This window comes from Gambusia affinis, linkage group LG04 (genome assembly GCF_019740435.1).
Source record: "Gambusia affinis linkage group LG04, SWU_Gaff_1.0, whole genome shotgun sequence".
Lineage (NCBI taxonomy): Eukaryota > Metazoa > Chordata > Actinopteri > Cyprinodontiformes > Poeciliidae > Gambusia > Gambusia affinis.
In genome coordinates, this window is record NC_057871.1 from 30746481 (window position 1) to 30772147 (window position 25667).

General features: G+C 37.2%; 1 protein-coding gene across 1 annotated transcript in view; it reads left to right on the plus strand.

The window, feature by feature from the left end:
• The window catches only part of grin2ab (glutamate receptor, ionotropic, N-methyl D-aspartate 2A, b), a 139967-nt gene that overhangs the window by 12249 nt on the left and 102051 nt on the right, over positions 1-25667 (plus strand). The window contains exon 3 of the mRNA XM_044113123.1: positions 23455-23679. Within this exon, the coding sequence (XP_043969058.1) occupies positions 23455-23679 (225 nt within the window). The remainder of the gene's footprint in view (positions 1-23454; positions 23680-25667) is intronic.

The window sequence follows — 25667 nt, forward strand, 5'->3', positions numbered from 1 at the left end:
CTAATGAAGATGGAGAACTGTGAAGGGGTCTCAAGAATAATAAAGACATTCATTTTCAAGATGGACTTTTTCTGAACAAAAAGACATCGCAGAGACCAGGGAGTCTCAGCCATGAGTAGTACCACTTACAGCCTCTGAGGACCATCCATCCATTTTCTTACACCCTTCTTCCCTAATGGGGTCGGGAGGGTTGCTGGTGTCTATCTCCAGCTGCGTTCCGGGCGAGAGGTGGGGTACACCCTGGACAGGTCGCCAGTCTGTCGCAGGGCAACACAAAGACATACAAGACAAACAACCATTCACACACACACTCACACCTAGGGAGAATTTAGAGAGACCAATTAACCTGACAGTCATGTTTTTGGACTGTGGGAGGAAGCCGGAGAACCCGGAGAGAACCCACTCATGCACAGGGAGAACATGCAAACTCCATGCAGAAAGACCCCGGGCCGGGAATCGAACCCAGGATCTTCTTGCTGCAAGGCAACAGCTCTACCAACTGCGCCACTGTGCAGACCCTCTGAGGACCATTTCAAATTAAATATCTGCCATTTCCCAAGAATACAACAAAGAACAGGCCATAAAAAAGGACTCTAAGATTTAACTTAAGTTTCCCTCTGTAAAGAGAGGAGAATACATTTTACATCTAAAGAAATATCCAGCTACTGAGTGTGTATCATCTGCTTTAATATTTCTTTTTTGGCACAGGTAGCTGTACTGTAGAGGTTCAAAGTTGTTCTAGCTGGATTTCTTGTTTTAATAACAATATGTGAAAAGACTCTCATAATTACTTGTTTGGCCAATTAATAAACAGTGTTGCATCAATTATATATCGGCCTCTCACTCGCTCCCCAGCTTCCTCTGTCTGTCTGCAATCGTCATAAACATCCTGTTGCAGTACAATGGAGATCATATAAAAAAATATATCACAAGAAAATTGTCCTAATAAGTTCTTAGCTAACTTCTCTGTGTTTATTCGGATACAGTATAGTTAGTTAGGATCGATGTGGCCACTCACCATGCATTTAAAAACCCGGTCTGAATGTCACATTTAGTTCGAGTGAAATCTCAATAACTCAGAATGATTTCACTCAAAGTGAAATCATTCTGAGTCTGTAGGCTATATTGTTTACAGACCTATCCTAGTTTTTTTCTAGGAAGCATAATAGTTTATCTTGACATTAATAGGCTGCTTTAACATGCTAACGTTGACAGTCCTACTTTCAATGCCTATTCCACTTAGTTGACATTAAGACAAGAATGTAAACTTTTGTTCTGTTCTCCAGTATTGCTTGAGGATTTTAGGTTAAGATTTGCCTCTTTTATTTTTTCAAAGCAGTTGTATGATGTTTTGTCACGTTGAACTTTTAAAAGTTATTTTTTATATGAAAAATAACTGTCCTCATATCAATTAATTGTAACAAGAAACACTAAAGATTGACAAAAGTAGGGATTTGTTTTATATCATGATATATATCAATGTTGACTAATAAGAGATATTTTATTGAGATAGGATTTTTTTACCATATTGCCCAGCCATACTGTGTCTTCTTCTAACCCTCTGATTTCCAAATGTTTGCATCCTTTCTAAACTGTTATGGCTTTGGAGTTTCCCTCCTTAAATATAGTTCTAAATATTCACACAGCTTCATAATTACATGCCTTGAAAGATAAAATTCACTGACGCGTTACTTTGCATAAACAAATTTATTCCATGCAGAAAATTATTGCTACTTTGCACAAGAAATTTGAAGCCACAAGTTGTTTAAATCTTTTTATGGACTATTCATGACAGTTTAGAATCCAATTTTCTCTATGAACTATAATTATTACTTGCAAACAGTCAAAATTCCTACATCAATATTGTTTTAGGCATCAGCTTCATGAGAAATCATAAATTCAATTTCAGTTATTTCTTGTCACAGAAGACAAGTAATTTTTTTAGTGTCTCATTCTGGGAAAATAGACAAGCATGCGTCTTCTTTTTCTGGTTAGGTCTGCCAGATTATGTTGACTCCTCCAAACACATATCATGAAGTCTATGGAACTCCCTGCAATCAATTGCCTCAATCTTTTGAGTAAATTAATGAAGAAAAAACACTAACATAATATAAAAAACAAACAACATCTCACCTGAGATCGTCCTCTACTGAATTTGATCTTGCATGAGGTTGTGCAAAATATAATTTGCTGAAGAAATCCATTGCGACATAAACTAGCATAAATGATCTGAGACTCTGCATGAATGATTTGAGATAATCCTAGGCTAACATTCAAACATATGCATTTTTTTTATAATCATGTTTGATAAATGAAGGCCAAATAGCAAATAGCATATGTTAGCAGAAAGAACTGCAATCAGATCCAGCTCGTAAAAAAACAACAACAAAAAAAAAACTTAGTGTTCATTTCACAAATTAAATATTTCACAAAATAAATATCCAGTCGAGCTTAGCACTTATCAAATGTTACAGATTTTTGCTAACATAGGAATTCTACATTTTTCCCTTTATTCTGCTAAATACATTTGTCTTTTTTTGAACAGTATAGTTGAGAATCTTCGAACTTAGAGTACCAATAATGCTCTCTAAGGGCTATGCCCAGTGCAGTATTCTCATTTACGGTTTACAAAGCATTCACAGTGCAGTGGCGACAGAGTCTTCTGTTATTGTTGAACCTGTACTCTGTTTACTCTGTTATGGCTAAATGGGTAATTAGTTTTTGCTAAATGTGCCTTATGTAATAATGTTAGGCTTTGCTGCAAAACACCTGTGCCACTTTAGTGGCGGTAACATTTCCTGGGTTCTGTGTGACAGCCACAATCAATTAGTTTAAAGGTTACACTGTAAAGGGCAAATAGCTGCATTTTTGCAATGCTTCATTGTAGTTGTGTTTAGGCTTGTAGCTTTTCATAATTACATTTATATCTTGTCTGAAACTGTACAAAAAAAGTGAAAGAAAATCAGATCTGGGTGAGAAAGCAGCAACATGTTACAGCTAAGAAATTATATTTCCAACACTAAACTCAATTGCACTGTAAAACATTTGAAGGTCGTTTAACTTGAAAATGTAAGTCCACCTGCTGCTGTGAAAATGCAATTTAAGTTAACAATAAAATTCTTTTGGAACATTAATAACACAATACTCAGATCAATGTAACACACTTCCATCTCACTCACTTTGCAACACAGGCAAGTACTGAACAAGCCTTTAGAACTAATTATGTTTTGAGCATTATAGAAATGATTTAACCCAATCACTGTTACACATGGTATTAGTTTGGACCTTTGAAATGAAGCTTACTGAAAATTTCAAAATAAAAGCCTTGACAATTTTTACATCTGATAATTGCTCTTTTGAGCATCACAAAACCGATATAAGACATCACTGTTACACCTGGTATTAGTTTGGCCCTTTGAAATGAAGCTTATGCAAAATTTCAAAATAAAAGCCCTGACAATTTTTACATTGTGTAATTGCTCTTTTTGGCTTTATGTGACTGGTTCATCCAAAGCACTCTTACACATTGGATTAGTGTGGACATTTAATATGAAGCCTTCTGCAAATTTCAAAATAAAAGCCTCCATATCCCCTTAAGGTTAGTAGTGGTGCAATATTAGCTTGTATTATCTTTTTCTCTCAGGTTAGGGAACAGTTCATTAGCATTAGCCTTTTACCTTAAATAAGCTTTTAGCTATTTTCTTACTTACTAGCCATGATTAGTAAATTGAATGGAGTAAGTAAAGTACAGACAACATGCTAGCAATGGCCCACATGCTGCTGACATCATTCATGCTAACATTAGTATTTTGGTTAATTTAAGCTGATACACTTACTTTAAAATACTCAATGGCAGTGTTGGAGAAAGTACTAAATAAATGTACTTAAGTAAAAGTATAAATACACAGACAAAAATGTACTCCTGTAGAAGTAAAAGTACCACATTAACATAGTTACTTGAGTAAAAGTATAAAGGTACTGGCTTTTAAAAATACTTAAGTATTAAAAGTAAAAGTACTTCCTGAATGCATTACGGTACCTATCGTATTTAATTTTAATACATGAAATATGTGCCATTTTAATGAACAATGCCACAGATAAAGCATGTTTTTATTGTGTTTACTCTCTGTGACAGTTTAGATTTAGATTTGTGATTCTATACATCATAATTCCAGGGATGGAAACATTTTGTCTCCTGTCCTCACATAGCATAAACTTCATTTTCTTGCCACTAATGGCATTTATTTTGAAAGAAATCTAACAGAAAGGGGATGGAAAGAAGGTGGATGAGGGAGAACATGCAACCAAGGAGCCACATAGCAGTGTTGTAGTCAAAACCACCTAACCTGAGACCAAGTCAAGACCAAGACCAGTACATGGCACAATAAAATAAAATTAAATGCACCTTTCAATATTGTTTCTCAAATTGATTTGAAAAATCCACATTCCCATAAAAACACCTAGATATTAAATACTTAGAGCTGAAATAAATTTAACCAGTATCATTATCAATTCAAACTCTTCTTCATTCTGCTTTGCTTCCATCTCTGTGGCACAATCCGCTGTGGTTTCCTACCATCCCTAAAAGATACCGCCCTGGACGTTTGCCCATATCACCCATGTCAGACACCACAACTGTCTGCTCCATTAAACATAGAAATGAAGGCAAAGCCCCAATGGTAAACAACGCTCAACTATGAATACTGTCCAAGCTGCAACAAGCAAGAAGCAACCAAGCAGAAGAAGCACCATGACTGTTCTCACCCTGTTCGTAACTCCTTCACATTTTAACAAAAAAAAGCGCAATGCGACTTGGATGTAACGGCTAACGTGACGGTTTTGTAGAAATATAGTGAAGCAGAAAGTACAGATACTTACCGTAAAATGTAGTGGAGTAAAAGTTGAAAGTATCCATTATTAAATATACTTAAGTAAAGTACAGATCCATGAAGATTGTACTTAAGTACAGTAACGAAGTATGCGTACTTCGTTACTTCCCACCACTGATCTAATGTGCACAAAATCTTTTTTGTACTTTGGGAGGAAGCTGGAGTACCCGGAGAGAACCCAATCATGGAGAACATGCAAACCTGTCGTACTAAAATCAGGAGCGTGACGGAAGGAACAGGCTGTGCTTCAACATAAAATGCAGCAACGCTTTTTATCCTGATGTCTGCGCTGACTTTTGGTCATTTGAGCTCGACGTCTCTTCTCCTCGTTGCAGAGGTCACAGCCTGGTAAAATTGAATGTCCTGTCCTGTATCTGTAATTTTTTGCTAGCCGTTGGAGTTCAGCAGTAGTTAAATTATGGTGCTGAACTGTCGCCTTCACAGAGCAAACTACAAGAAAACTCTCTACAAACTTCTGCTGAATCTTCTCCAGCTGGAGAATCCAGGGAATCCTCCCAGCTGGAGGAGAGATGGTGCTCTCGTTCTGAGAGCAGATGATTTCCTCAGAGCGACCTTCTCCAGCCAGAGAAGGTCTGAAAAGAGAGTCATCAAATTCTTCGTACTGTGTGCACTCGTCCCGATAGTTACTGGTCTCGAATTCTACACGAGGAAGCAGATGATTAACAACTTTCCTCACTCCTGTTGTTATCAAATACCCTGTGGCAAAACTCAATGGGAAGAAAAAGGTAGCTAAAACTTTCTCCATGCTATAGTCGTTCCAAAACACTGCTAACTGTAAAAGAGCCGCTAGTCTAATACCTAATGTTTAGAGATGAAAGCATTCAAAACTCTAGAAGTTCTTTGATCTATGACGTAGGTCTATGTCATAGAAGATGTCATAGCAAGAATGACCTCACTGTAGTTCTGGGGGAATATCTTGCTTCTGGTCATTGCTATGGAAACGGTTAGGTCAGTCCTGCATGACTCAAACTATTAACCCTGTGCAATTGAGTCACTTAATCAATGGAGGCGAATGAATAATCATGATGGATGTTGGAAGTTTATATTTCAGGAGGCTGGGGATTAAAACAGGGATTTAATAATTAAATATTAAGTTTAGATTGACAATGGTTTATTAAAACCATTAAGTTAAGTAGGTTTTTCGTCATTCTATCAGGCTTAAAACTTTGAATCATACTTGACTTAAAAAGATCTTAAAAGTAAAATTAAATGTAACTTACAGGCATTTGCTGCTGCTGTTGTTGTAAAATTTGACAAGAAATGTTGCCTGCTTGGAGAAGAGCTACAAATAAATAATTTTGTTTGAATAATTTTATAACTCTGTCACTACAGAGGAGGGCTGAGTCGGCAGATAAAAAACTACAATGATGGACGAAGTCTTGAGTTTCTCCAGAAGGAGGCTGAATGTTAGAACTACAGAATGTTTGGGCTTTTTATAACTGATTTAACCCAGCCACTGTTACACATGGCATTAGTTTGGCCTTTGAAATGAAGCTTACTGTAAATTTCAAAATAAAAGCCTCAAGATCCCCCTCAGGTTAGTGCACAGCCATAGGTGCTACAATAATATTAGCCTGCATTATCTTTACCTCTCAGGTTTGTGCGTAGCAAAGCAATGCATTAGCATTAGCACAAATATTAGCGTTTCACTTCCTCCCACTATGAGCCTTTTCCCTAACAAAAGCATTTTAGATATTTCTTATACATTAGCTATGCTTAATATACTCAATGGAGGAAGTGAATGTAAGACAACATGCTAACCCACATGCTACTGACAGCATTCATGTTAACATTAGCATTTTGACTAATTTTAGCTTATGCATTAATTTTAACATACTGAATGTTGCAGGTCCATGTTATTCAATGTTCTTGTTATTCTCCACATACTACTTTATAATTTTTTAGCTAAGCTAAGCATTGATGCTAATTTTTAGCATTAGAAGGCTGGGTCCAAACCAACCGACACACTTTGGCAGGCCCCTGTTAAATTTCTTCAGGAATTTTCTAGTTCTAAGAATGCTATCTGTCAGTCCACTAGAACTTGGTAGGTCTTTATGCAGTTAGTATTATTTTTTTATAATAATAAAATAATATCAATGCTGCATACAGAATGCTATCAGGGGAAGGGAGGTTAACACCTCTCATAAGCACTGTAATCACACCATACTTGTGTCTGGAATCTGAGTGTTGAGCTGCTGCTCAATCTATGGATATGAGCTGTGGGATGAACTTTCATTAGATTCGAGTTGTTCTTTTTCTGAAACCCAGGAAGCCAATTTTTTGAAGGAGGAAACCATTTTTAGTAGGTGGGCACTTCTCCAGTCTTGTCACCTGTTTACATTCAGAGACCCAAACTGCATTTTCTACATAGATGAACTTCATAGCAAAGATGTTCTGTACATAATTTTTTATGCAGCCATAAAATCATTGGACATATCCTCAAAAATATATATACTTTCAAGAATACAATGTGTTTTCTGTTCACCAAGCCAGATTTATAGGCAGTGCCACTATGTGTGATTTGATATGTTAGGAGTCTGACTCAAAGTCCTATTTTCATTACATAAAAGAATGTTTTAAAATTATTATAAACTTTGAAATGAGTTGTGATGGAATGGGAATATGTCCAGGGTGTACCCTGCCTTTTGTCCAATGGCTGCAAAAAAATGTGAAAGTGTCACATCAAGAACAGAACTTTTGCTGGGGAAATTAGAAAGAGAAAAAGTCACAATACTGAGAAGGTGAAACAACCTAATCTCTGCAACCTATTAGGCTTTCTTTTAAATGATCGCTAATATTATGTTTCTAAACACAGGGTATTATTTCTTTCAAAAACAAATTCTGAGTGGTTTAAATCTTATAAAGGCAACTCGTTGCCTTTATAAGATTTGGACATAATCTTCCATTTTTTTTCACCATTAATACCTCCAACAATAACATGTTTATGCTGTTTTCTCATACTCCCACAACTTCAGGCTGTTTTTGCCAAATTGCTTTAAAATGTGAATCTTCTAAGACATCCATCTTAAAAATACTTAAAAAATAATCTCAAACCCTGGCACGACTAAGCTTTTGATGACACAGAAGTTGAATCTATGTAGATATGTGCAAGCAAACTCTTTGCTCTTTGTTTGTTCTTTATTTGAGGCACAAACATCATTTAAAGCGAAATAGTAGCAGCTGAAAAAAATTACAAAACATTGAAACACTGCAATACTTTAATAACACAGCTTAATTTTGTTAACAGTATATTAAAATCAGAATTCTGTCAGATTCACTCTTTTTTACATGGGTTTTGTCATTCGATTGTTTAATTTATACTTTCTCACTGTCTAGCTTTCGGTCATTTTGTTAAAAAACATATCAAATTTCAATGCGTTTTAGGTTGTGATAGATTCTTCTATTAAACAAACTCAGCAAAAAAAAGCTTTTTTTTTACAATGATGAAATAAATTCTTAAAGGAATAGTTCAGTTCTTTAAAAGTGGAATACATGCGAGGGTTGGACTGATCCGGTTCTCAGCCACGCTGCTTCCCGCTTGCTCTGTTTTGATGCCGGCCGGTTACATAATCAACAAGCGTTACTGCGGTTAGCCAGTAGAAGATATACCATATATATATATATATATATATATATATATATATACATATATCTCAATATGCATCAGTTGACATAGAGTAGTGGGAACTGCACCAAATGAAAGACTAGGTCAGAGGTTCACCTTCCACCAGGATGACCCTACACATGCAACCAGAGCTGTAAAAATGGAAGAGGTACTCATACTTTAACAAGGCATTGAATTTCACTACATTTGTTACTTTGCTATTCTTTAACTCAATGTAATGTAAAATAATAGCAAAAATCCATGTATCGAGATTATTTCCTCAGAAATTTGTTGCAAAATATAGTCTTTATACGATGGATCAAATGGGTTTATATACTGTATCTCTTCAGTCCCATCAATAATAGATTGTTCAAGAGAGTGGCATGCTTCTCATGCATAAAAAAGAGAACAAACCCCATTTTTTTTAGTTAAAATTTAATTTATTTTATCATTACATCAGATTGTCTAACAAGACTTATCAGCCATTGTCTGAAAGCGCCCTGTGTCATTTTAATGTTTCAGGTCCTTTGAATAATTAAGAGCTTGAAAATTTGCATTATAAATTCTTAAGGAGGGCTCAGTCTCATTTCAGCATACTGTTTAGTGTTTTTGTAACACGGGTGTGTTTGGTGTTTTTAATCTGTTGGGTTTTCTCCATGTCTAACAAGTTGATTTTAATTAATCAGTTTTATTTCAAAAGCATATTTCATACACAAAAACTCTGAACTGTAGGAAGGAGTCAGATGACAAGATGATAGAGAAAATCTATATTAAATATGGTGTACTAAGGGGAAATTTTATGTTAGTCATCAAATTACCTTAGAGGATTTTTTTCTTTTATCATAAAATAAAAGCATTTTTTATTTTTATTTAGCTCTGCTCAACCTTTTTCTACCTTTTCTCTACAAATTGAGATGATCTAAAACATGATTGGAACCCTTTTTGAAAAGTCATCACCTCAGGACACATCCTTTTCAAAGTCTTGTTCAGTATCTGATGGCTGTGAAGAAACCAGTGAAGGTTTTCATCAAAGTGTCTGTGTTTAACGTCACTCAGAATGTCAAGTGCAGGTTTACTCGTCACTGTCTTTGTTGTCCAGCTTTGCGGAGAGACGTCAATACCGGTATCCAGTAGTGAAGAAAGAGCTACCTAACATACTGTCTGTCTGTACTCCCATCATCACGTATGGGTCATGAAATGAGATTCAAGGCCAAACTAATGACATCCTGGATACAGGTGTCTGCTAATGGTGGTCAAGATTAGCCTTAGAGAAAGAGAAGAGAAAGCCTGAGACAAACCCAGAACACCTGGGAGGGAGTATGTATCTCTTCAATCCAATTCACAACAAATGTCATCTTAAGGCATTTTACAAAAACATAATTTCAACTCATTTTCATTTCTGGCCTGGGAGTGCATTAGGTTAAACCCCAAAATGAACTTGAGCTTATCACTGGCAGCGGGATGTTAGGATTTCCCTCCTGGACCTGATTTTGATAAACAAGTTGTTATACTTTATTAAAACCCTTTTTTTTTCAACAGCCAGCTTCTTTAGCAAAGACTATTTGCTGCTTACACTCCCTGTGGACGATGTCAGTGACTATTTGATGGACAAGTATGAAGTCAGCAATCTTCGCCATGAGTGTGGAAGAATGTCAGACGGATAGTTTGTATCCTGAAAAGCAAATAAATTATATTAATTTGGCCTCCATAATACTTAATATTCTCCTAAATACGAGAGTGAAGAAATGAAAAGGGTAAAAAATCTGAATGCACACAGCAATTCAGTTTGAAAGAAGTTACAATGCCTATAAGAGGGGATGGATTCACCTTTTTCTAAAATGTATTGGCAAAGTCTTAAATGATGTGACTCACCAGTTATTTCTGCTCACCACGTCCACAGAATAAAGTGGTTCACTCAGTGATATAATGTCTTACATGTTCCCTAGACCAGATTAAGCATATTTCCTTGTGGAACAGCAGATTTCAATAAATTACAAGTTAAATCAACATAGCATCTAATGACACGTTATAGTGACACTGTGCTGCTTAATTTATTTGTCACGAACCACTGATGTTTTAAGTCTGGACTTTGTGTTGTTTTGAATAACAGAAGAACATTTTATGATTTTCATGACATTTGTTCCCACACAGATTAGTCACAAACATTTCTCATGATTCAAAAGTGGAAACATTTTCCCATATTCTTGAAAATTGCATGTGAAAAGAGTCTGTCATGCTGTTAAGAGTTTCACATCCTTATACAGATAAATAGGTGTAATTTCTTTACATCTGTTTGAAATAAGACAACAAGCATTTCAATCTGGACCTGGAGAGACTCAGACGGAGAAAGAAAGATTTTTTGACATGCATGACATTCTTTCTTTCCTTCCTCCCCTCCACTTAATGTGTGTTTAGATGAGTTCAGGAGTGAATCTAAGACATCCATCTCTGCACCAACACTCTTGAGCTCCTTCTTGGTTATCCCCAGGTATTCCACTGCCTGAAGGGAAATACAATCCCAATCAGAGGCTTGAATCACATTAGGTGATTTTATTTTATGATTTGGGGGAGCTACATCTGTACTCTGAGCAGGATTTCCCCCAGAAAACTTGCTAAGCTCGGGGTTTTTGGGCGCCGAGGCGGTCCACCATGTTTTTGTATTAAAAGATGTTAAATTGACAGAAAATGTAAAAATATTACTGGGTAGTTATGTTACTGGAAGACTTTGCCAACAATACTTAAACCCACAACTATAGAGTCTTAACAACAACAAATCTTAAAATAAATATCAATTATTTGATATTTATCTGTTAAATCCTTCTTAAGGCCCCCAGGAGCCCCTTCAGGAGCCCCCTAAATGCTAACATCTAAATACAGACAGAGATAGAGAAATGTAACATTTGTTTATTGAAAATATCAATGCCATTAAATTTGGTACAATGGTTTCAGGAGAGATAAATTAAAATATTTTAAATTGTGTAACGTTTTAATTTCAGATTTTCAGGAGCTGGTAAGTATACTCTAAAAGTTTAAAGAACAATCTTCATAGTTAGAAGAATGGGATGAACTTGGTAGTGGTGTTGTACAACTCAATACCACTCCTGTTGACATATGTAGATATTCATATGTTCATACTATACCATATATGTAGAGATATGTCAACAAGAGTGTGTCATGCTGGGGCTCGACTTGCTTTGTCAGTTTTCCAGTGCGTTTTTAATAGCCTTAATGTTGGAATAACAGTGTAATTAAAAAAAAAAAAACAGTTTCAATAAACATCCTGAACACAAAGAAACATAAAAACACAAAACCATGTTTTCTTTTCTGCTAATTTTTAATTCAAAAGATGCAATATTTAGTAGTGGATGATTTGAAGCCGTTCGTCTTGTAATTACTTTTGCAGTGAGCAATGGTCAGTGGATAACTGATTAGATTTTTCAAGTAAGTGACCCAAACGCTGGGAGCAAAGTCCAATGCTCTGATTTGTGCCATTGTTTCATGACTCTCAGCCGCTCCGAGCATCACTGGTTTCATGCGGATCTGTCAGCAGCTGTCGGTCAAAGTTCTTGGTTTTGGTGGCTGATTGTGGAGAGAGAAAATGTCATTCTTCTTATCCTTCTTTATTTTATTTATGAAGTGAATTTTTCATAACTGGCGGAGCAAAGCACTTGCTGTAATTACTATACATATAGGTATGTTCAATGATTCAGATGTTAATTTGAAGCAGCACCTGGTTTATTAGTGGTTTATTGCCATTAATCCAACGTAATTTATCACTAACAAAATAAAGAGTGTTTCTCTTTTCATGAGATCTTATCTGTGATCTCCACAAAAACGATGTATTAATATCTTTTCAACCTAACAATGTTCAGATTTTCTCCTGCATTTGGAGCCTGTAATGTTTCCTGTTTAAGGATGGCAAGTATCAATACATTGACTTTTATATAGGAGCAGTTTCTCCTGATATTTACTAATTATTACAGTAAAATCAGAGTAATAAAGTATGGATTTCCACTCTAGAGTTTTATAAAATGCCAAATTTTGTTTGATATTTCTGCTGTGTTTGTAATTAGGCTGGGTTTGTGGCATTGACAATTTTTGATAGATTTGGAGGAAGATTCTGAAGAACCCTAGTTACGAGGACTCCCCTTATATTTCTAGATGAGAGTATCACTCTGATGACATCTCAGATATAATGGATACACTCCTGATCAAACTTTTAAGACCAGTTAAATAAAATGGCAAGACTTCACTTCTTGCACTGTTGGATCTTAAGATGATTCTAAATACAAAATGAATAAATGGAAGGGAGACAAAAAAAGAGTTAACAATTTAATGCAAACAACAATTAAAGTGAAATGGATTGTTTCATCAGTTGATCAAAAGTTTAAGAACACATTATCTAAAGGCCCAAGTCTTAATTAAAATATGGATCTATTGCCATCTGTTGCCAAGGTAGATATTCACGCTGTCATGAAATTCTGATGGCAAAACCAAAAAAGCTTTCTCTCTGTGAATGTTTTCGGTCGGCTTTTTGTACTACATTATTTAAACTTACGGTTTAGGTTTTTTTTTTTTATATGGTGTGAAACTTTTGATAATAGGTTGGATTTAGCTTTGTCATTTTATTTTGATGTTGTATTTTGCTTTTAATGTTTTCTTTTATTCCCGACTTTCAGCACTTTGTTCCTACTGTGCTGAAACACAGTGCAGCTGCAGTCAGTCTCATCATTTTTTAAGGCTCACAAAAGTGGATTCTGTTTGTGTATTTCAGATTTACTCATCTGTTAGATTTTGTCTCCATGTAAGACACATCTAACTAATGTTGCGCCAAGGTCTCTATATAGCAAAAACCATAAAACATACAAGTGAGCATATCCAACCTAAGTGGTGTATTTTCACAGCTTTAACACAATCTGTCTTTCATGCATTGTCTCTACGGAGTTTGGAGCAAGTCAGGAGCATTTATGTAGAATTGTTTATTCTCTGCACCCAAAAAATATAAATCTCCCAACTGTTAGCAAAATGTTCTCTTACAAAATCTGTTCCTCAGCTCCCTCTTCTGCATTACCTTCATGTTTTTGTTTATATGTTTCATAACAGCAGGTGACGTTGCGAACAACCACAGGTGATATCTGTCACATACTAGTGTTTCTGTCTTGCTGCTGTGGTAGATCATCACCAGTTCCGTTTTGGATTTTTAAAGTAAAATGCAAGTACCTGAACAAGCTACACACACAAATGGAAAATGTTAAATTGCTTTTTAGTTTACAAAAAAAAAAAAAAAAAAAAGAAGCCAGAAAGCTAGCTATATATTCTGAAACATGCTGCCAAAGATGTTGCGCCTCCATCTGCAAGTATTTCCAATTCTTTTTCCCAGTAGACACACAGCTTATAACAGACTGGATGAGAAAGTGCAGAGCATGGTGAGCTCCTCACAGCACTATTGGAGCCAAATAAAGCTGAGAAACAATAAAGGTGGGTGGCCAAGTCTCTTCATAACTTTAGAACACTCTGGCTCTTTACAAACAGCCAAATCACTTGACTGTTCTTCCCACTGAACTGTTCTCTGTGTAAGCTCACTGTTTGAACACATTACAAATGAACATAATTTATATTATGAAGTCGTCTTGCAATCGGAAGGTTGTAGATTTGTTTTCGGCTTCCTCCTTTCACGTCAATGTGAAAGGAATCATTTATACACCAATGATTTGCTCATTGGTGTATAAATGTGTGTTTGTGAGTGTGAATGGGTGAATGTGGCTCTAATATTAAGCACTTTAAGTGGTCAGCGAAACTGAAAAAACACTTTCTAGCTTCAGCCCATTTACCATATTGCTATCGTCAAGCACAGTAACGATATCATCATCATTGCTGGTTTCCATTTTGTCAAATCTTAACTTATAAACCCCCACACCTTTATCGCTATCCCTATGTGTGCGTGTGAGTATGTATAGTAAAACGCACTGTACAGATACTTAATGTGATAAACACAAACTATCTCACTAAAGAGGAAGAAAAGGAACAACATTTCTTTTGTTTTAACTTACAAATAAAGATCTTAAATGTGTGGCTTCATTCATATTTAGTTCACTTCCTTTAGAAAGCTATGAACAAAATAAATGTAACTATGGGTGCATTCCCCATTTAGTCTGCTTTAATTAAACTTGTTTATTTATCTAGAAAGTCCGGTTTTGTTAGGGAAGGTGTGACTGTGTAATCAAATTTGGATTCGGACCAAAAACGGCAAACTCTGGCCCCCCTAAAAGCCTAAGTCTCAGTTCAGCAAGTGAACTCTGCTATGGTACAAATATATACGTGACTGCCAAGAGAACTGCAGACCCCTGTGAGTAAATACAACCTAAACAAAAGTGAGAGTCTAATGCCAGTTAGAGAAATGACTCATGGTCTTTTACTAAAGATAAAAGAGAAATCCTACAACTGCTGAAATCTGACACCATTCATGTTTACATTTCGTAAATGCCCATATCACATAAAATCCCCAACAAGTACACTGACGTTTGTACTTGTAACATCAAAATGTGTATGTTGCTACATTTTTCTTGTGTGTTGTGTGTGTTTGATATCAGTGACCATATTTTTCCTGTTTGGAAAGTTTGGTTTTCAATCATAGCGGAAAAAAAATATATACCAATGGTAAAATATCTAACTGGATGTTTACTACAGGTGTAAAATTATAAAATGTTAGAAAATTGTAGTATGAATGAGCTATGAATACCCTTACACACCATTATTAAGTAAATTATTCTACAAACACAGGTGATCTAGATAGATTATGTTCCTTTTTGTTACTATTCATGAAAACTGAAAACTCATAGAGTATGAGTGAGAATGCACTTTAAACTGAGTGTTTTGCTGTATTTTAATTGAGTTTTATGCTGAATGATAAAACAAGATGAGGTTGAGCTAAAGCAATATTCACTGCATGTTATCAAGACCTCAGTAAATGATTAGAGAAGCAACAATTTAGTTTGACTACTTAAGGTTTTCTTCATGTGACAGTAATCTTAAAGTCTTACCTCATTCCCATTTGAGGTCAGAGATTTGCAGATCTTGCTTCTGTTCAGAATGTACCTACAACAGAGTCCCAGTTTCTGATAATTAGCTGCTACTTCTGTAAGTCAGACACAAATTTCATGCAGATTACCAGTAAAATATGTACATAAATAATTCGGATTCTTCCTCTTGGAGTTTGGGAATGAGATTTTTGCTGAATAACTAACTAATCTGTGAAGAAAATAAAACAAAAACTGATGAACATTGTATGACTAAAAACTGTATTCAAAGCATTATCAGCAGAAAGGGTGGGAGAAAGATGCAATTAAAGTTTTCTGCAATAGTGGCTGTGCTATGGTAGAAATAATAACAAAGATGATATGATTTACTGCTTCATTATTCAACACCATGGGTGAGTTCTTTATGTCTTTGTTGTTAATGTATTGTTTGACTTTATGCAATGCCTTTTTTATGAAAAAAAAGCATACATTTTCGAAAACGTCTGTAACATTCCAGCTACCCCACCATGACAAAGGCTGAAAAAGTGCTTAAAATGATGCTATGCAGATAATGGTAGATCAAATTACAAAATATAACAGAGTAAAGATGGTCCTAAAACAGACCATCTGTGAACTAAAACAGAAAGGCAAAGAATGTCTGCCAGCAAGTGAAACATTGAAGTGAATCAGCCGATCACATTTCAATCTGGAGAGACTCAGACGGAGAAAAGAAGACAATCAGAAGAGTTCATTGACATACAGAAATTAAAATCTTTGGCGCTTGGGCCCTGGCTGGGGATATCAATTATCGCAACATTTGCGATAAGCTTCGGATGAGCATTCCCAATGCTGATAGGAATGACATCCTCCAGGGCCCTCACTGGTGGTGGAGGTTGGAGAAGGTTGCGGACCTAAGGACCGGGCGAATGGAGGAGAAATGGTGGTGGTGGGTTGAGCTTGGCTGGAGAGCGAAGGACACCATGGATGGAGGTCCTTATCAGCTGGAACTTGGTCAGTGATTGGACGTGACGTGGCTTGGTCCAGCGTGATAGGTCGTCGACGGTAGGCGGGACACTCCAATTAGAGCGTGCCGGTGGGGATAGAAAGAGTCTTCCAGTTTTAATTTGTGCCTAGGCTTCATTACAGCAATTCAAATTAAATTCAAGTTCAAAAATACTTTACTGATCTCAAAGGAAAATTAAATGTTGCTACTCATATTAATTCAAATTCTTCAGAATTGTTGTCGATAGTGATGGCTGTTGGATGGAAAAAACTCTTGTAGCAGTCTGTATTACAGTGAATCTGAAGAAGCCTCTGACTACAATTCAAAACATTTAGACATGTGGACAGATTGATTATGACTTGCTGAGGTTCTAACCCAGAATCAGAATGTGGAAGATAGTGGATTAATGTGACTTTGAACCCATCATGGGTCTTGGTGCCAGAATGAGTTGGTCTGAGTGTTTCTGAAACTGCTGATTCTTTATATACCTTGACTGCCCCCAAGTGAGATCCTTATATAATAAATCACAAAGCAGCTTGTGATACTAAGTCTCTTACAGAGGAGAGTAAACCATTGCTATGCCCTGCATAGCATGAGACTAACTAACATTAATATGGCTTCAACATATCAGTTACAGTTGCATGACTTGCATAGAAGGGGCACATATGTGTCATATATATTTAACTCAAAGTTGTTGATTAAATTGTGCATGCCACACCATGCGATACACAAGTATCTGATCTGATCATTTATTTGAAGATGTGTATTGTCATTGAAAAGCAAGACAACAGTGCAAAGAGTAAAGAAAGATCTGGACTAGAGTATGACTTTAAGATGCCATATATAGTAAAAAAAAAAATTATAGTAAGATCATAATTTGTGCTGGCATCTTTCGACACTGAGGCTGCTTGATTGGCTATGAATGAAAGAATAAAATTGTGGGCTGATAGATTTAAGCAATTACACCCACATGATTTAATTTAATAAGACTTAGGGGCAACATAGCTAAAGCAAAAGATGTGCTTAAATTCAAAAAACTCACCCTGGGTTGTGTTAACAACACAATGTTTAATCATTGTCATTAAAGCGGCTTGAGGGCCACTTAGTGCTGACTCCCACTTGAGCATTTGGGTTGTTGTCTCTTGCTTTGATAGAGGCACAATTTTCAGTTTTTATAGATTTAGATTTAACTTCAGAGGAGAAAAATAATCATGCTTTGCTTGTTTCAAGTGAATTCAAACGAGTGTGGAGTCTGAGAACTATAACTGAAGGTCTCAGTAACATTGTGTCTATAAAAAGTATTCACACTATTGGAAATTTAACCCTTTAATTGCTTTTACAAATGAATAATGATCAACAAAATTGGACTTTTTTGACATAAAAAATGTAAAATGAAAAAACAAAGAAACGTTTTAATCTCTAAGTGAAAACAGAATTCTACAAAATAATGACAATAATGACATAAAGTCTGTTTGGACAGGTCTCAGTCAGACTTGCAGATCTGGACATTGCAATTTTACTCCACTAACCCAAACCCTAATCCTAATTCTAATCCTTCCATTCAAAATTGCTCAAGCTCTCTCATGTTTCATGGGCATTAGCCATGAACAGCACTTTTTAAGTTCTGCCACAAATTCTTGATTAGATAGAAGTCTGGGCTTTGACTTGACCACTCCAGAACATCCATCATTTTTGTCCTTAAATTATTTTGGTGCAGGTTTAGGCATCTTGTAGGTAAAAAAAAAAGTTCTGCATGATTTCTTTTTATTTTGCTTATTTTGTGGTAATGTGCAGTGTTTGGTGTGTGCCAAATATAAGAGTTTTTTCTGCCAAAAAGCTCTACTTTGGTCTCATCACACCAAATACCTTCCTTGCTTTTGACCATGGCATCTTGAGGTTTCTTCAACGGAAGTTTTCTCATCGTCACTTTCAAGAAAAAGTTTGACTAATGAAGAACCCAGACAAAAGTTGTTACATGCTGATTATCTTTCACCTCAGATGCTGGAACTTGTAAGCTTTTCAGGGTAGTCATGGTGACCTAGTGCTCTCTCACTAGTGTCCTGTTTGCCTCAGTTGGTGAAGATGGCCTGATCTAGGCCAAAAAAAAAATCAACAAAAAAAAAACAAAAACACATGCTGTATTTATCTCATTTCCAGGTGGTGAATTTTACTGAAATTCGAGGATGTTCAGTGCCTGAGAGATTTTTTTTTTTTTTTTGTATTTATCCTCCTACTTTTACATTTCAATAATATTTTCTTTGAATTGCTTGGGGTATTGTTTAGTCTTCATGTTGTAATTGTAGCCAGAAACACTGATAACCCAGTGACTGGACCTTCCAGAGCCAAGTGTGTCACTTCAGACACACTCACTGCACTCAGGTGATTTCCATTCCACTTATTGAGACTACAAGCACTAGTTGGCTGGATCATTGTTGAATTAGGTCAGCCACTTTAAAGAGGGTGAATATTTATACAATCATTTATCTTATGTTGCATATCTTTATTTGCATTATATCATTAAATAAAAAAATCATTTTCACTTTGACATTAACATACTTTGATGCAAAACTTTGTTGCAAAGGAAATAATCTCGAAGAATTTTTTTTAGCTGTCACCTTTTATGGTTTACCCTCTGTGTGGAGGGTGTCAGTTCTTGTCAGGAACACTCAGGTTTACTGATTTCTACATGAATGTACAGCCCATAAAATAGGATTCCCAATTAAAAATCTTTTTTAATTGGGATAAGATTATAATTATCTCAGCAACTTACTGCTTGGTTGTCATTAGCTGTAACCCTTGTTGATACCTGACCATTTTACAAACCATGGCACAGCACACTTTGCTTCCTGGCAGTGTTAGTGCTGAGGCTGACTCCTGAAAAAGTTCATGTCCTGTTTAGTAAAAACTGACACTAACTCTTTCAGTCAGGACTGCAGCTTTGTGTGATCTAACAGCGTATGCTAAGTGCTGCTGGAGCTAAAGGCTACTTTGTGGGCACCAGGGCAGATAGAGCACACTGAAACACACTGACTTTTCTTATTGACCTGATTAGACAGGGTGTAAGATGGCTTGGATCATACACACACTCATTCAACTGGAAACACAGTATTAAAAAAAACAACACTCATACACACACACCAGGAGATTTCCCAGAGAAAGATATGCAGGTGCTGTATGGATGCATGGATAAAAAGAAAGAAGCTGGAAGATGAAGAAATCTGGAAGAAGTAACTTAATTTTGAATATGGGATGTTTCCTCCTGGGGTGCTTTTTCAGCTCTGCTGGACTGTGGTGGTGTAAAAATTGGCTGAGATGCAATGTAGCATTCACATCATGGTTTCATTAGCTCCCATTCAGCCCCAGGCATTTCACACTGCATTTCCTCTACTCATCTGCCGCTTTTCAGATCTGCTCTCATTACAGAGAAAGGTAACAGAAAGTGTGTTGAAACTGGGAACTCCTGCTCAGTCTCCTCTGAGTTAGACTGGTACTCCGTTTAGTAGATGCCACTGAAAGACACACTTTTTTTTTCATTACAGTAAATGCTATTGATTGATGCAGACACTTGTGTGCCTTCAGCAATGTGGAAACTTTCCCCTCTACACCCCGCGAATGAGGTAAAATCAGATTACATTTATTTCAGGGTTATTTTATCCATTAATCGCTGGCACTTTACTGTGCACATTGCCTGCAGGCATAGATTATGTTCAAATAAAGGCAGACACTGGAAGAGCGATTCAGGGCATAACATGAAGCCCAATAAGAGGTTTAACAGAGAAAGTTAAGTTTAACCTTCATCTTAAAATGGTCAGTCTTTTTGATGTTAACTTATCTAAAAAGTAAAAGGTAGAAATAGGGCAGTATATTTCCTGCTTCATCTTATGCTTATCTTATTGTTAATTTTTGCTTTTGTACGTGACACTTGACCTCATAATTGAGTTTATATATCAAGTTAACTTCAAGACCATCGAAGAAACCTGGGGAGTCGGTTCAAAGCCTTTCAAGACTTGCCCTCAAAACTCATGGATTTCTTCTATGACTACCGTAAATTATGCTGTAAGAGATCCTGGAGGTTTTCTTAAAAGTCACAATTCCTAAGTTCTGCATAAGCAGTGCATACTACATACAGAAGAGGATTAGGAAAAAAAAAAAAAAAAAAAGAATTCTGACTTTAAAGTCCGAATTCTGAGAATAAAGTCTGAATTTTTTTTTTTCAGTGGCCCTAATCCTCTTCCGTATACTACATGTTGAGTTGGAATTATTTACAAAATTCAAATTTTATCATTCTACTTTTCTTTTAAGCTTAGTATGACATTTCTTGTAGTTGCTAACCGGGGGTCTCATATGTAAAAGAATGCGCAGCTTTGTAGGGATAAATTTTGAAAAGTGCAATGCACAAAAATATGTGTGAAGCAGTGCGCACACATTTGGCTGCACAACTTTCATTTATACATCCCAAATTCAGTGAGATGGAGCACAGCTGCTGGTGCCACATGGATCGTCCTCTCCCCACCCATAAAGACATATGTGAATTGGTATAAATACCCAGAAGACGCCCACCACATTTCCAAATAACCATGGCAACTGTCCCTGCTTGAAGTAATACAAGCAATTCTAATAATAATAATATTAACATATTTTATTTAAAAAGTGCCTTTCATGGCACACAAGGTCACCTCAACAACAACAAAAAAAACTTTATAACTTTATAAACTTTATAGCAAAAAAATAAGAACAAGACAAAAGCAAAAAATAGTGTTGATTAATCCAAGTGGTAATACTTTTTAAACAGCTAGAGTTTGAAGGCAAACAAGAGTTATTTCACAAAGAGGAAGCATGTGTTGGACAAGGCCACCGTGCCACTGCATTAATTAGAAACTATTGCATATTGAAGTTGCACATTTACTAAATTAAAATGCTTTCTATTCATAAAGACACGTTGAGGGATGACTGTCTGACCTGGCAGCAGCTCCAAATGCACTGTTACTCTTAACGCATGGCTCCTTCTTTAAGGCTGGGGATAATAAACCATCACCAACACATCCCTGCAGATCATTATGGTTTCTGAATCCTTCCATTGGCAACATTCTAAAGCAGACCCGAAGGTGACAACATTACACACACCTTTGCTCAGCTATTTAGAGACATAAATAGCTGTCTATTTTTCATATTTTTCATGTTTTTCATATTTAGAGACATACTTTTCCATCTTAGGAATCATCAAACCCGACCTGCTGATCTGACCCGGTTTTCTTTTCTGTGAGAACAAAAAGTGCCTCTCAATATTTAGATTAATTTTCTACATTATGTCGCACAGACCAATCCGTATTTACTTCTAAATGCAGAAGAAATTTACTATTTACATCTGATAGTGATTTTCCCATAGTTCAGTGTTATTATATTTATTTATTTATTTTGTGTCTGTATGGAATGTATAGCTATAAAGGTGGTTCAGTTTAAACAATAAATCATTACATTTTTCAAACACAATGTATTTGATGCTCCTTCAGCTAAAAGACACTGCATGAAGTCAGATTTTAGTGTATTTAGGTGAGTTTTGGTGCTTAGCTTACTATTGTCCACTGAAAAAGTTTGCATGGGTTCATGGCAGGTAAAAGCATGTTTTGTGAGTACACGAGACCACAGGTTTGCAAATACCTCAGCAGATTGTTGATGACTCTTTTGTATTTGAACTTTTATTTTTTTAGATTTAGACTTGGTTACCTTGTCCTTATTGGTACTGGAAGTTGGTGTGTTTTTGGTACTATTAATTGACGCATGGAATCATGCAGAACAAAAAACTATTTTTATGATGAAAAATAGTTTCTAAATAAAAATATATAAATTAAAATCAGAAAATATCTTTTGGAACACCTCAAAGACTCAAATGGAGATCTCTAGGACATAACTAAAAGGTGAGGTTACTTGCTGGACATGAAATATTAATCTTAGCAGATTAATATAAACAATGTTAGTTGTGTTCTTTTAATTCATGTAGCTTTTGCAGTTGCACCCTTTAAATAACTATAAAGGAACCTTCTTTCCTGTTAGGAAAACTGGCAATACTTTTTTCCAAATACTTATGTCTTCCACACATTATTTTTGTTCAAACACTCACAAACTTAATTGGTCTTGCCACTTTTTTCATACAAAACCCCCCTATCAAAATAGATGTAGTCTTCTCAAGGAAAGGTATGAAAATAGCTATGCATTACACAAATTGTGTATGGAATTTTGTCACTAATGAAAACATTTTCCTTTTTATGAGGGAGCTTGTGAAGCCTTAACTGCTTTACTGGCCTGAAAATAGCACTAAAAAAGCAACGTTGTGTTTTTCTTTTTCTCTTCTAATAACAAATATGCTTTCCTAGCACTACAAAAGACCTTAATGTGTGTTGTGAGACTGTCTTTCCAGACAAAATGAAATTCTTCTGAACTAGTGGGACATAACCTCCCATCTAGTTTTCTCCAGCTCTGACACCAAGCAAGCCTCCGCAGACCAATTACCTTATTTTCTAAAAGGCAACACTGGAGTGTTAAAAACTGAGGCAATATTCCATGCAACAGTTTCTTGTTGCACTGGCACTTAGCATTAATAAAAATAATGATAAAACAGTTCTTTTAAATATTGGCTGTACCTCATGGTTTGACAGACACTACAACGAGATTTCCCTTCAGATGGCGCGTGGATGATCATTGTTAGCTCAAAAATTATTAAAATGTTCAGATAGATTTTTCTTCAAGGAAATCTTGTTAATTTCTAAGTCTGTTTTTTATATTTTCTTCCATATTTTCCAGAGTTTCTCAAATGATTTGAAGAACACAAATCATATAAATTCAGGATTTTCATTTAACGCCACTGTTTTTTCAGGACAAAAGTACTGATTTCATTTTTCCCATTTGCTTTTCTGTCTTCTGTAGGGTATGATGGGTGTAGTGGGCTGGACCTTGGTCCTACTCTTCTCAGTCATGATGCCTGTTGCATCTCAAAAGCCTCCAAAACTCAAGGTGGGTGTGATTCTAGGCCAGACACGCCCAGTAGCTGACCAGATCCTTCAGCCTCCTCAACGCCCTGATGATCCACTTGAAACCTCTGTGTTCATCCTGAAGATCAACCAGACAGACCCAAAGTCTGTAATCATCGAGGTGAGAATGGTTTACATTCGTCAGTATTTTAAGGAATTACACATATGCCAACAAACCTTCTGACACCCTTAGGCAACAAAATAACGTTTTAGACTTAAAACTAACAAAAGTTCAATGGGGTCCCCTTCTGTTGTTCTGTGGTAATCACAAATCAGGCCTGGAGCTGGGGCGCGTTGGCGAGTGCCTGGTGGCTGGGCTTTTACCCATGGAGCCTGGCCAGGTTCAGTCCGAAGAGGAGACATGGGTCCCCCTTCCCATGTGTTCACCACCTGTGGGATGGGCAAAAGGGGTCAGGTGCTGTGTGGGATAGGTGGTGGCCGGGAGAGGGGACACAGGCGATCCGATCCTCGGTTGCTGAAGCTGGCTCTTGGGAAGTGGAATGTCACCTCTCAGGTGGGGAAGGAGCCTGAGCTAGTGTGTGAGGTTGAGAAGTTCCAGCTACAAATAGTCAGTCTTACCTCAATACATAGCTCTGGTTCTGGAGCCAGTCTCCTTGAGAGGGGCTGGACATACTTCCACTCTGCAGTTGCCCATGGTGAAAGGTGTAAGGCAGGAGTGGGCATATTTGTTGCCCCCCGTCTTGGTGCCTGTATGTTGGTGGGGAGACAGATTCTAACTGTTGTTTCTGCTTACATGCCAAACAACAGTTCAGATTACCCACCCTTTATGGGATCCTTGGAGAGGTACTGTAGAGTGCCCCTCCTGGGGACTCCCTTGTCCTGCTGGGAAATTTCAACGCTTACATGAGCAATGACAGTGAACCCTGGAGGGGCATGGTTCAGATCAGGCTCCCCTGATCTGAACACGATCTGAACTTGAGTGATGGTCTGTTGTTGGACTTCTGTGCTTGTTATGGACAACACCATGTTCAGGCATAAGGGTGTCTATATGTGGACTTGGCACCAGAACACCCTAGGCCACAATTTGATGATTGTCATTGTCATCATGTCATTGGATCTACGACCACTTCTTGGTCATTCGGGTGAAGAGAAGGGTGGAGCTGTCTACTGACCACTATCTAGTGGTGAGTTGGGGGAGGATGCCGGTCAGACTTGGCAGGCCCAAATGTTTTGTGAGGGTCTGCTGGGAATGTCTGGCAGAGCCTCGTGTGAGACGGAGCTTTAACTCCCCTCTCTGGCAGAACTTTGAGCATGTTCCGGGAAAGGTGGAGGACATTGAGTGTGAGTGAACCATGCTCTGTGCCTTCAATGTCGAGGCAGCTTAGTGGAGCTGTGGCCGCAAGGTTGTGAGTGTCTGTCACAGTGGTAACCCTTGAACCCATTGGTGGACACCTTCGGTGAGCAATGCTGTCAGGCTGAAGAGTGGGCCTTTTTGGCCTGTGGGACCCGGAAGCAGCTGATGGGTACCGGCAGTCCAAATAGCTAGTTATCAGGTGGTTCCTGAGGCAAAAACTTGGGCATGGGAGGAGTTTGGATTGGCCATGAAAAAGGATTCAGCGTGGCTCCAAGGACATTCTGGTCCACCAGATGGTGGACCAGAATCAACAGTTTAGATTACCCATTACTTAATTAATTACAGATTAATTACAGATTACTGAACTGTTGAACTCAGGGACTCAGAGTAGAGCTGCTTCTCCTTCACGTTGAAAGGAGCCAGTTATAGTGGCTCAGGCATCTGGCTAGGGTGATTCCTGGACGCCTCCCTTTGAGGTGTTTCAGGCATGTCCGACCCTGAGGAGGCCCCGGGTAAGACCCAGGACATGCTGGAGGGACCATATTTCATGGCTGGCCTGGGAACACCTTAGGATTCCCCCAGAGGAACTAGAACAAGTGACCGGGGAAAGGGAAGTCTGGGCCTCAGTTCTTAGGCTGTTACCCCTGCGACCCAGCTCAGAATAAAGAACAGAAGATGGATTGATGCATGGACAGATGGATGGATGGATGGATGGAAGGATGGATGAATGGATGGAAGGATGGATGGATGGATGAATAGATGGATGGATGGAAGGATGGATGGATGGATGGATG